At 40.8% G+C, this 13,381-nt stretch overlaps 1 protein-coding gene across 5 annotated transcripts in view; it reads left to right on the top strand.

Annotated features, from left to right (window-relative positions):
• The window catches only part of MTUS1 (microtubule associated scaffold protein 1), a 131,544-nt gene extending 120,204 nt beyond the window's left edge, over positions 1-11,340 (top strand). For 3 of the 5 annotated variants that reach the window (XM_064449527.1, XM_009504698.2, XM_064449528.1), the window contains 7 exons: positions 1,928-2,142; positions 2,688-2,793; positions 3,813-3,886; positions 3,990-4,085; positions 6,654-6,770; positions 8,094-8,191; positions 9,032-11,340. In XM_064449527.1, coding sequence (XP_064305597.1) covers positions 1,928-2,142; positions 2,688-2,793; positions 3,813-3,886; positions 3,990-4,085; positions 6,654-6,770; positions 8,094-8,191; positions 9,032-9,248 — 923 coding nt within the window. In that variant the 3' untranslated portion in view covers positions 9,249-11,340. Of the gene's footprint in view, positions 1-1,927; positions 2,143-2,687; positions 3,663-3,812; positions 3,887-3,989; positions 4,086-6,653; positions 6,771-8,093; positions 8,192-9,031 lie in introns of those variants that run through there. The other 2 variants (XM_064449526.1, XM_064449525.1) reach the window with 1 other exon arrangement.
• Positions 11,341-13,381: the final 2,041 nt, after the last annotated feature.

Below are 13,381 nucleotides of genomic sequence, written 5' to 3'. Positions count from 1 at the left end.
TGTGATTTGCCTGCCGCTCAGCTATACCCCTCTTACTCTGCTCTAGATGGTTCTGCATGTGGTTGGCTGCGTAACGTCTCCATTTGGCTCACTGCCTGGCTCTTCGCATTGTAAAATAATGTCCCCTACCTATGACGTTTCCTCTTCCCCAAAACTGTGACAATGCAAGCATATATATTCAATAACATGATGCCAATGAAATGTGGTTCAAGTGTTGAATGCTAATTTTTCCCTGTTTTTTTTCCAAAGGGAGCAGTAATAATAGAAGTCTGTGGAAGGAATAAGACAGGGAAATAAAATTCATTTTTGGTGGTGGTATAGAAAGTATAGAAAACTGAAATCTGCTTGGGTTGCAGAGAATCATAGAATTGTTTAGGTTGGAAAAACCCTTTGAAATCAAGTCCAGCCATTACCCTACCGCTGCCAAGTCCACCACTGAGCCATGTCTGTAAGCACCACATCTATGTGACTTTAAATACTTCCAGGGATGGTGACTCCACCACTTCCCTGGGTTGTGGTACATTTTAGTTGAGCCTTTAGTTGCATCGTTGCCAGTCACGGGATGCACAGCTTGGCTTAAATCTGCCCCGATCAGCAGATCTTTCACACAGACCTAGCGCAGAGCTAAGCCTGCTGTTAAAGCGAATTCGGGAAGAAGCACATGCAGACTGATTTCCATGAAGTGTTACAGCTCACTCCTACACTTTCTAGTTCAACTGCAGGTTCCAGGTGATAGCAGCAGGGCTAAGACTTCTTTACAGTCTACTTAAGAAAGTGCAAGTATCATTCATCAAGTTACTCGCTTGCTTTTGATGAGCCATAGCAAAGAGGGAGTACGACAGACACATGTGTAACTTGAGGCACTCTGCTGGGGCAGGCTGCCCCAGCTCCGCCTGTGCTCGAGCCAAGCCCAGTGCTGCTTTGGGAATTGGCCCTTGATGATACTGTAACTTATGAATCTTAAGGCTCAGGCACAGCTGTGGTGAGAATCTTTTGCGCTGCGTGCACAAAAGTCCTTGAATCTTCCCGTGCTTTTGAGTAGAGTTTGTATTTATACTGTTTGGGCAGTGTGCCAAGCTGCTATAAAGTGTATGTATGCATGACTTCTCCCATATTTGAATCAAGATCAAGTTAATGGTTTAGTTGATCTTTCTCTTAAGTAGGTGCTCATCTGACTAATTTATTTTAAACCAAAGCACTAGAGTCTGTATAGAAGCAGTTTTGCTTAAGGTCAGTGACCACACGCTTGTGTTAGAGGACCCGTTTCACCTTGCTTCCAGGCTTTCGGTGCAGCATTTCTGTTTTCTTAATGCTCTGAACTTTCTGCCTGAAACTATTCTGTATCGTGCATATTTAAATATCTTGGGCACATGCATATTAGCAGTACATTTCATATTGGCGGTTCTGTATTGGGCAGTCCATGTCAGGCTAGAATTGCTTCTCTGCTGCATAGCTGAGTGTGAGTAACATGTCAAACGGATGATCTTCAGGATAGTAAGACTTCAAATTTAGCTGAGTGGTTTATATATCAAAAAGTGAAGTACTCTGACAAATATGCTACTGAAACGGGATCAAATTAGGTGAAGTAGCAAATCCAATTAATTTTTTTATTGGAGCACTCCAGTGTCTCTTGTGAGACATTCATTCTTCTATGCCATGACAAACTGTCACACTTGTGCTTTCTATATGGGTTCCTGGCTTAACTAGATTCCATTAATTGTCAGGATAAGAAACACTGAAGCCTGTATTTTTGCAAAGATCCTTTCATGTGTCCTTGGAGGTGCTGCTCATTTCATGGATAAATTATATTTGTCTTCCTGTAACCCTGTTGCTGTGCAGCGTGTTCACTGTCTTTAATACTTGTAATGAAGACAGTGAAATTAGCATTGAACTTGATCCAGTTGCTTTTTTCTTTTGACATCTTCAGTAACCACTTCTGCAGCGTGTGAGAAATTGGAGAGAGACAGGAATGAACTGCAAGCTGCTTATGAAGGATTTTTGCACAAGTTAAACCAGCAACATCACAATGATTTAGCCGAGCTGGAGGAGAGGCTTAAACAGTTTTACACGGCAGAATGTGAGAAACTTCAAAGTATCTGCATCGAAGAAGCAGAAAAGTACAAAGCGCAACTCCAGGAGCAGGTTTGTGACATTTAAAGTAGAGAAGTTCTCTAGCAATCGCTTTCTGCTGCAAGTAAGACTTCAGATAATACTGGGGGTTTTGATTAATAGTGGGGTTATTTTATCGAATGTGAAACCCCACTTTGTTGCAACTATAAAAATATTACTACACTAAGCTGTCCAGATTTTAAGCTTGTGTTTAAACATGGTGGAGATTCCTTGTGTTCTGCAAGCTTCAGTGACCCCTGGAGCTCCACTGGGTTATCTGAGGCAGCTTAAGCTGTAAGATTTATAAAGACATACCTGGCCTGTGACCTTGCTTTGCAACAGCTCCGCGTGTGCGACAGATGCATACATCATCCTGCTGGTAATGGTAAACTGTAAGGCATCGTTCTCATTTATCGGGTGTTGTATGCGGCTTAGCTTCTTCTGTGACCATCAGTTAAGTGCTGCCTGGACTATTTAACACATGCTCAACATGCTGCGTAAAGCCATTAGAACAATACTTCAAACAAGGGTTAAGTTGACAGGTGGGGGTGGGGAGGAATCATGTTGTCTTCTTGCAGGTGGACAATTTAAATATCACACACGAAAACTTTAAGCTGGAACTTGAAAACAGCCACTCAGAAAAAGTAGAAGAGCTGAAAAAGGAGTACGAGTCCTCTTTTTCAGGCAAGTATTTTGTATGCAAGTACATACGCTGTAGCGTACTGCTGGTCACAAAGAAAAACGTTCAGACTTCTTCATCAATATGTCCATTTCATTGTTCTTGGCAGTCAGCTCTTTTTAAAAACGTTGGCTGAATTCCTTCTTTTGGAACTGAGCAAGTCTCATTTTAAGTACTGGAATAACCATCATCCCGTTTTAGTTGAGTGAAACTTTTAAAACCGTTCAAGAGTGGAGATCACTTTTTCTTTCAGTAAAAGATGTCTGAATTGCAGTCTGTCCTCAGAAAGCAGGTTAATGGGTAATTGCTCTCACTCTCCTGTTTCTATAAGGAGCACCTCAAAGCTGAAACTGAGGATAAGTAGGGTTGTGTGCTTTCCAGACTGACACGGCAATGCTGAGAAATATTGCATGCTCTTTACAGTGTACTGGGGCAAAGGTGTTTTTTTAGGGAGGGGCTGGTGAGTGTGCTCAGTTTTAAATGGCACTGCATTTAATTGATTTAAGTGATGATGGCTTCCATCCTCCCTCCAGCATCACTTGATAGCCAAGTTTCCAGTGATACTTTTGTCATTAGAACGGGTGACGCTTCCAGCTGCAATCAAAGAGCAAACTCCTCTTTGTGACATCTCCAAAGTAGGAAAGGAAGTGTTTTTCTAGAAGGTTTTAGAAAGCAAAATTTCAATTTTTGCTGTGTCTCCCATCAGAAACTCAGCTTTCCTCAGATGTGGCTCTTGCGCTCAATTCATACATTTGTTGCACGTAGATGCATGCTTTTAAAATTGACACACTGTCAGCTAATGAAATGGATGTGCGAGGGGTCAATCAACAAATCTTGAAGCAGCAATAAATCTGGTACTGTGTACGTGCTTTGGATCAACTGATGATAAATGTTCTTTCCGTGTTTTCATTGACTCTGCATCTGTGCATATCTGTATTGGCTGGCTTTTTGTGCTGCTGCCTTTCAAAAATAATTGTCGTTGTCTTACGCATTGTTAAAAATCTGCAAAAACCATTTGTTGCAGAGCTCAAGAGCGCCCACGAATCTGAAAGGAAGTTGCTTGAGGACTCCTTTAAAGAGAAGCAAGAATTGCTAGAGGTTTGTTAAGGGCGGGGTCATTGCAAAAGCCTAGAACTTAAAAGGCAGTTTGGAGATGTGCACTGAATTCTTGGCCTAACTATACCGTATCTTTTCATTTCAGAAAAGAATTGATGAATTAAAATGTGAAAACGACTCTCTGAGTGAGAAGTTGAAAGTAGAAGAGCAAAAACAAATAGCCAAAGAAAAAGCCAATGTTGTAAGTCTTGATCTTCAAAAGTAATGCACATGAGCAGATCTTGTAAGCCTGGGTCTATTTTATTGCATAATACGAAAGGTTTGAAACCAAGCCTGGTGGGGCTCCCATACTTTGACTAGTATTTTATGTAAATTGCTCGCCTGCCAGAAGTTTCTCCTCAAGCACTACAATGTTCCGTATTAAGGTTAACAATATAAATCTATAAAGCTGCTGAATATCTAAGTCAGTGGTGTAAGTTACAGCCTAGCTTAAATTGAAGACCAACAGGTACGCAAAATTTGTACCACAGCTTTCTTCCAGACAGTCGCTAAATGATCTAATAGCACTACGATCACTGTGGGCTTAATCGCTACCGCAAAACTCGCTTCTTGTACTTGAGTCTCTAATGCATTTAGTCAAACGTTGAGTCATACTTGTTGCTGACTTATCCTTCAGATAAACTTTTATTTTGTCCTGCCTTTCCTCCCAAGGCTGCTGTTATCTGTGATGCTCCTGGGTTAGAAATGTGCTCTGAGAGAGGTTTTTCATGCACTGGGAGGGTTAGACATAAACATGCTTATCTTACTGGTTACCTGGAAATAACTGGAACGCCACTAGTACTGCTTACCCACAGAGAAATTCCACGCTTAAAAACTCATTTGGGATGCTTTTAGTAGGAGGTGCCCTAGTTTTCACGGGAATTAAATTTATTTTTTCTCTCTTACTGCTGATTCAAGTGGCAGGACAGAGCTGCCGCAAGAAGAATCTGTGACCACAATGCGTTGCTGTGGTTGGGAGAGATGATGATACCAAAGAGAACGTGTTGTACGCTGCACTTGGGAGTTTGAACTGTATCCATAGGCATGCTCGGATGTTGTTTAATTTAAAGGAGGCGTAGCCATGTGCCTTTTACACAGTTGCAAATGTACTTTGCGTTCTGGCAGCATGAGGTGTGCGATAAACCTGAGGCTTCTCAGTGGAAGAATGCTGATTTGACCCAGTATATTCTTCTGTACTAAACACAAATTCTCCACTCTCAAAATTCCCATTGGCCCTTTGAAGGCAGAGGTGTATTTCCAAGTCTCCAGTATTATTTAGATAGTGTCACTTGATATTCCCAGCTTTTTTGCTTAAATCTCACCTAGGCCTTTCGGTCTTTTTATCTGGCTCTGTGTTCTACTGAGTAGCTAATGTGATGGCTCAGATTTAACTTCAAAACGACATTTTACGACCATTGGGGTAGAGGAGGGAAAAAGCCCCAAGGAAATCTTGAACACACTGTGAGCTGTATTTAAACTTCTCAGGATCGCTTTTCTCACTAGCTCCTAGATTCTGTGTAAAGCCATAAAAGGGAGGAATGAAGTTCAAGTTGTCTGCCGCCTCCTCTGAGGCAGCGCAGCACGCCCCACCATCACACGGACGTCTGTTCAAAAGTAGAAATTGAATAAGAATCACTAATGCTTCAAACCAGGCAGGAGAATGAAATGTGTAGGTGGTGAGGCCCTTGTGACCTGTGAAACGCACTGGCTCTGTCCTCGTGGGCCTCCGCCTCCCAGAACTGCAGGCATTGCCCGCAGAGAGTCGTAGGGTTCTGATGCAGCAGTGAAGCTGTTACCCAGTGGGTAAACCAGTATTCTTACCCAAATATGCTAAAATTAGTTTTGTTCGTTAAAGATAAACTTAGTTACATGACACACTCAATCATTGATTCATTTCTGTTTGCGTTCCACTCGGACTACCTGGAAACAGACTGAGACTTGCTTTATTTCTTATTCTTTTTGCCTGTGACTTTGCCTTTGAAATTAGGGAATATGTTTTACTCTGCAGTGTTTGAATGGTTCCCCACTCTGGAAGAGAGAACCTTGAGGAAACCAGATCTGGCCTTGCCCCGTCCCCCTCCTGCTCTCCCCTCCACCTCCTGGAAAACAGGAAAAGGAAAAATAAAAAAGCCCTAACTTGCTGTATTGCAGATAAGTCAGGGGTGTTACAGCAGCGCAAGGTGTTGATGTGCAATTGCATTGCTAGGCTTTAAGGAGAACATAAAAAAGAAAATTTTCAATTTCTGCTTACGAACCAGCTACCTTCAGACTCAAAACAGGGGAAGTCAGCTACAGGAGCAGATAGCTACTGAAAATCAGCTACTACTGAAGCGGCTAGCTTTCAGTGTCTGGTGCTTTTTTAATTACTCCAGCACCTGAAAACTCTTCCAGTGTTTACTCTAATTACCTCTTGGGATGGGTTATGAGTAATATGAAATAAATTTTGGAACTCCTATCCTTAAAGGGAGCCTTTGGGCACTCCTGCAAAGTAAGTTTCGCTGTGACAGCTTTAGTGCCTTCCTTTGACTCACAAGGGTTTTTCACACTTGTACATAAAGCTTCGAAGGAAAACTGCAGCTGCCCACTGACAAACAAAATTAGAGAAGGTGGTAGCAGATCATCTTGTTCAAAACTGTCTGGCTTGAATTTCATTTAGAAAAAGTAACTGCCGTCACAGTATTTATTTTCTTGCTCTTTCTGAATAACAGAGAAATGCCTAAACTGTTCCTGAAATTCAGGGTACTAAGCAAACTCTGTGGAAATCTTTCAGAAAAACCCGCAGATTATGTATCTGGAACAGGAGCTGGAAAGTTTGAAAGCAGTGCTGGAGATCAAGAATGAGAAACTCCATCAGCAGGATGTAAAGCTAATGAAGATGGAAAAACTGGTGAGTTTTCCTTGGGGTCTGGCAGGTTTGGACCACGGCTCTGAGTGATGTTCTGATAGTGAACTCGGCTAGTCAGACTTGTGTGCGAGGATTAATTTTTTTTGTTTAAAAGGAAACATGAAATTATGAAGGGACGTGCTCACCTTGCAGTTACAGCTATATCTGCATTGGGCTGTATGTAAAGAGAGGGAAGGAATCACCAGATACTGCAAATGACCTTTTAACCTCTTAAGACAACGACTGGTTTGCATAAACTATTCCAAAGTTAGTACAAGGTTATCTGCGAGCCTCTTACACATTTCCTTTTCTCTTCCCTTGCTTCTACCCCCACCACCTGAATTAAAAAATCCTTACCCTGGTACCTTTGCTTGAGTGTTATGGAAGATGGGTTGCACTGTCAGGAAAACACGAACATGGAAATGTTGAAGTGTGAAATGGAATAAATGTTTTCATCTAGAGTTGATTAGCTTAGATCAAACAGTTTAGCTATTGCCTTTAAGTCACTGGTTACCTGTGTGGATTTGCTCCTGATCTGTGCATAATTCCACCTGAAAAGGCAATTTTGGGGGCAGAACTTGTACGTACTCAGCATGCTCTTACTTGTGGCAGGACAGGGTCCTTATCCTGGGTGAGGCCTTTGAACACTATTGTAATGCTTCCTTAAACAAGAGTTTAATGAGGAAGTATAGAAAGAGGTTTGGATACAAAGGAATAAGTTCATGTCAGTTGTTCAGTACCGCACAGCATCATGTGTTTCCCTGGTCTACAGTTACTAGGAAATTACTAGTAAACCTTCATCTTTTCTGATAGATGTTGGCCATTAGACCATTCAACCATTTAAGCACTGTTTTTCCTTAACTTACGGTAACATCCTGCAACCATGGAGTGGAATGAGGAGAGCAACAGGGAGAGCTGTTTACACAGAGAAGCTCTTGAATTTGTCACATTAGCATGTTTTTTTCTCGACAGTCTTCTGTCTGCCACAGACAGAACTGCTGTCCGTCAGCGGCAGAAGTTACTAGAACGTACTGGTTAACTAGTAGGTCCTTATCCAGTCCTCCTTTGTTGGCATCTAATCAGCACAAGTGGCAAAATGCCGGTGTTATGCAAGGATAAGGTAAGTAGGATCTATTTGACTAGTACAGAGCATTTAAGCCATGATAGCAGGTCAGTCTCACGTTACTGTAGGTTTTTGCACTTTACCATAAGTAAACAGTCTGCAAGCTCCAGATTACGAATGTCTGTGATAGTCCAGTCACTATCTTGATGGGTGCATATATGGGCTTTATTCTAAACTGTGACCTCTTTTTTTTTTTTTCTAAGCTGGAAAACAACACTATCTTAATGGATAAATTAAAGAAGGTTCAGCAAGAAAACGAAGACTTAAAAGCTCGGATGGACAAACACATGGAGCTTTCAAGGTGAAAAATATCTGTGGACTTTTAGATGTTCTTATGAACCAGGGAAAGGTGTTCTCATGGCAAGAAAGAAAATTCTGTGTAACTATTAGTGACTGGGGTTTTGCAGTACTCTGTAAAAGAACATGCTCCTTTCTTCCCCACTTGGATGGCTACAAATGTTCATTCCTATGTAGAAGAACAAGCAAGGACAGATTGTAAGGGGGTAACAGTTCAGTAAGTTCTTCAGTGTTCCAAAACAGTATTTCAGGGAAGAAAAAGCAGCTCAGAAATACTATCTTATTATAGATTGGCTCTTTAAGTATTACCGGCTTGTGAACTAAACCTGGTTTTACTTTTAACTGCTTCAGTGGAGTGATTTGTCCCCAGTTTAGATCAGTTAAAAGCAGTGTGTTTTATTTAGCAATAACAGAGCATTTAATATGAATAAAATGGGTCTGAGGTTCTCCTAACTTCAGCTATTGTTTAAATGGATGGGCAGACTCTTCTAGTTTGAAGGAAACTAAAGAAATGCAGCTTCTGTGTAGAGCTGAGCCTGCAACAAGACCCAAAGGCTCCAAAAACACCTGTCATTGTAAGTAGGGCAAGACTGACTTTTCAGATGCTTTTTCTGGTCCTTAGGAGAAAGTCCCAATTGAAGAAAGAAACATTCCTGCTTTCTGCAAGCTACCAGTTTAAATCCAGCAAGGATGAGAACATGCTAAATCCTCATTTTAAGGAACTGATTTAGTCATAAGCCAAGCAGGGGTTTCTGCAATTTCAAACCTTTCTTTAACAATGAAGTTCAAAGCTGTAGCCTCACAACTTGGGTTACGTGTTCTGATGTAACTCTTGCATTTGCAGGCAACTTTCTACGGAGCAAGCTGTTTTACAGGAGTCGCTAGAGAAAGAATCAAAAGTAAACAAACGCTTGTCAATGGAAAATGAAGAACTTCTGTGGAAGTTGCACAATGGCGACCTATGCAGCCCAAGAAAACTGTCTCCCAGTTCTCCATCCGTGCCTCTTCAGTCCCCACGGAATTCTGGTAACTTCTCTAGTCCGACAGTATCACCGAGATGACATCTCTCGAGAGAAACAGGGGATTGCATTTCACTTGTGACCTGCAGAACCGATCCTATCTTTAATTACAGAAGCAAGAGCTATATTAGCTGACTATGGCGACTAAACATAACTGGAAACTGGTGCAAAAATGGCGATAAGAGACTGAGAATACGGGAGTAAGACACTCGTGTTGCTCCTCCCAAAAAGACTTGTTTATGACCTCTGCGGACATTGTTGCACAAAGCACTTACAGAGCAAGGAAAGACTTGTTCGTTGCCTTTTCACCTAACTATAAGAAAAAGCTCAGGGGCTTAGAGATAAAGATCACAACCTTTATAACATGTTCCTTATCATAGACACTTTTTTAAGGCTGTGTGTGTGCGTGTGTGCGTGCGTGTGCTGTGGATGGAATGGATGTAACACACTGTGCGTGTGTCTAATGCTGCCTTCTTTGCGGTGTATGTAATAAAGGATAAAAGCTGAAGACTATACATTGGCATGTACTTCCTTAATCATGTTGTCAGTGTGCATGCTTTTAGCAAAGAGTACCCTCCCCTGGGAATGAGGAGAAGCTGCCGCCAGTACGGTAGGTTAGTTTCCTTCATATTTCTGGCTTCAGATCGGTAAAAAATGGCATGAGAAGCTTTGTCACCGGACTCATTAGTGTCTTGGCTGAGCCGAGTATGCCACTTTGAATTTATTTTAAAAACAAACTGAATTGCAGCTATATTTTGCATGGCTTCTTGGTGTAACAGCCACGCACAAATCTGGCATTTATGCAGATATGTTTTTTGTAGGATACAGTGGATTTGGGCATTGAAGTCAACAGGGTCAGTCAGAACCACGGTAGCCCTTAACGTCACAAGTTGTTAGTTGAGTTGCAGGTTCAGAAACCTCAACCTATCATCTTGCCTGCTGAAAAGGAATCACTTATTTCCCCAAAACAGCATGTTCATCGCTGAGGCTGCCTGCTGAGGATAAACTAAATGTAGATTTGAAAGCCAAAGAAAAATGCAATAATTGTCATTAGGTGCATTTTTAACTCAGTTCTCAAGAAGAATCTTAAGAAATTTGTGAATTCCAATGCATATGGTGACACACTTTGCCTTTTTAAGCATTAGTGTTTTCATTAACATTCTTCAGGGCTGGCTAAATTCACCTCAGGAAGAGGGGGAAGGCAGTAGCTGCATATTTATCTTGCTCACTCTGCCATACCTTCCCTCTTAGACTGCAGGATAGCAGTGTTTTGCCAGTTCATTTGGCAAAAGATCCTGTACAAGAGATTCTGTGGAGTGCGGGAAAAAAATTTGTCCTGGCTGCTGGAACTGGGGGCTGAGAGCATCAGCGTTTCTGGAAATGTCATACGCTGAGCTTCAGCTTAACAGGGTAATGGCGTAGCCTCGCTACACCCTTGGTCAGACCTGATTAAGATGTCTACCTTGTACCTACTAAACACAGGTTCAGCTTCAAATTAGTATTACAAAATACTCTCTATGCTTACGGTAGCTTGGGCTTCATAGTACCACTGCCAGGGCCGTTGTTATACTGCTGTTTAGCTAATGCTGTTAGCTAGCTGTACAGACCACTGTTAGGGTAAATTCTAGCTGCTGAGTTTCCTGTGTTTGTTTTTCAGTAGCTTGGGGACAGGAATCGGGGTGGAAAGTGTTTAGGAAACTCAACTGGAGAACCACTTCCAACCATTTTACCCAAGACTTGAAAAATCTTGGCTAGTAATGGGGAACACAGACTTGCAAAGACAACTGGTAACAGTGCTCATACAGTAAGCAAGCTTGTAATGTACTTAAACTTGTAATTGACTTTCATCATTAAACTTCCTTAATTTTCCATAATGTACAAATTAAGGGTGCCATTTCTATGGAACATTGCGCTCTCTTTTAATCCTCCTTAGGGCACTGTACATACCACTTGTTAGTGGTGTCAGGACTTAATGTTTTCTAGGGGTTTCAAATTTAACTATGAAAATCCTCTGTGGGCTAAAACTTGGGTTAAAGTATGTCTTGGAGCATTCTTATTTTCTATGGTCAAAGAGATTTGATCACATGTATTTGAGCTGAACGCTTAAATAATAAATTTTTGTACTGATTGAAGAGTTGTTTTCTCCTGCTTGTATTAGTGAAATGATCCTTAATCTAAGGAGGAACATTCTTCCAAATACTAAAAACTTAGTACCTGCTCAGCACAGCAGAACAGCAATAGTGAAGCTTCACTGCACAAATTATTTAATGTTCAGCTAAGCCTTAGAACATTTTAACTCTATGCTTGCTACTCTAATGTAGGCAGAAGTTACACAGAGCTTGCTTGTGATTATTAGTGATTCAGTTTGAGTTGGCTTTTAAAAAAGAGAGACTGTAGATAACATTACAGAATTAAGCAATAATAAAATGCTTGAGTACAGCTAACTTTATATAGGGACCTGATGTGCTTATGCCTGGTAGGAACATCCTACAGGACTCATCATATTAAAATGCTCACCTTATTCAGGAAATTTTTTTGTGTGAGAAAAGCCACATAGAGTACAGCAGTCTAGCAGGCCATGTCACAAGAACAGCTGTCTAGCCACTGGTAAGAACTTCATCATCTTAATTACAATGTTAGTACCTCAAAACACACAAGAACAGATACAAATGAAGCTCAGATATAGCATACCCTGGCATGTAATGGAGGAGGAGGAAGCTTTTCTGGGCTACCAGTACAGAAAAGTAAGTATGGTAAAGTAAATAATACAAAGACTGTTAATTTGTCAATAGTTTCCCTCCACAACACAAGATACTCCTCACCTTCAAACTTCTTGCAAGTAGAATCTTTAATGCTCTTACAAAGAAGTGAAGAATCATTGTATACAGAAATTGAACTACAGAAATACCTGTTTAGCATTTGTCATGTTCGCCCAAAAGGATTAAATCATTCTGTTCATCTGTAAGCACTTTTTCAATATTTTTCTAAGTATTAATACTTCAAGCTTTAACTTAAATTCTGTCTGTTAGCAAAGGCTTTGTTTGATCCAGTAACTTTTATGTATTTTTTGGTAATTTGTTTAGCATAAAGTTTCCTTTGGGAAAAGCTACAAACCTGCTCACCCTGCCAAAGGTCTAATGCTAGTCAAGCAATTAAACAAGTGATTTTTGTCAGATCCTCAACCTTGACTAGTATTTTCAATGCTAATGATAAGTTTCAAAGGAAGTTACAGAGACATTTATATTTGTACCAAATAGTTTGTTGCCATTCAAACTACTCATAACATGGTTCACCTCCTGTCAATACTTTTCTCTCAAGGTGTTTCTATGAGTTGCACTGTATTTGCTGTAAAATTTGAGGTGAATCATTTCCTTATGCTAACCAAAGACTTGAAGTTTCTCATTACAAACAGAGACACTTGCGTGTAAACTGGTATTGTGTAATTTGTAACTTACCACTGATCTTTAAAACTGTAGTTGCCCGACAGGAAATCACTTGGGCCTGAGCTGGAGTTATAAAGGTCATCAGAAAGTTGGAATAATTATTGAACCCTTAAGAAATAAATACTTTCTGTCCCTTGCTGCTGCCTCGCCTTAGCAGAGCAGTGACTGAGCTATGGAAATAGAAATAACAATACTGGCAGGTTTAGGCATGTGCCTTTGGCAAGTCACTGAAATGTCATTTCCCAGGCTTCATTCTCTTATCCTGTGTCACTGCTCATTTATGTGGGAATGTGTAGTTGCATCAATGTGAAAAGAATCAGGCCTGCCCAGGAGGCTTCAGTAAAGTAATACATAGTAAAACAATTCTTATTTACAATGACGAGAATTACTTTGATGTTTGCGGTGGTGGGGGAACCCAACCACCAAAACTTCTTCCTTAAAGGCACTGCTTCTGTAGTTACAAAGAATCTTGAGAACTGCCATGTGATCGCTACACATAACTACTAAACCTGAAGGAGACTACTCAAGCAATGATGCCACAATGGATTTATATCATCTTTTCTTCTCTTGCCAAACTGTCACCAAGAAAGTGTTGCTGCCACATGAACTGCTGTGCTGTTGAACAAGCCTGAACAGGTGCCGCTATCTCCCACTTGCTACATATTTTAAAGGAAATCAATTGTCAAATTAAAGGCTCAGAAGTACTTGGAAATTTAAAAAGTTGGCACAGCT

This window comes from Phalacrocorax carbo, chromosome 4, assembly GCF_963921805.1.
Source record: "Phalacrocorax carbo chromosome 4, bPhaCar2.1, whole genome shotgun sequence".
Classification (NCBI taxonomy): domain Eukaryota; kingdom Metazoa; phylum Chordata; class Aves; order Suliformes; family Phalacrocoracidae; genus Phalacrocorax; species Phalacrocorax carbo.
Note: the sequence above shows the minus strand (reverse complement) of the source record. Positions and strands in the feature narration are given on the sequence as shown.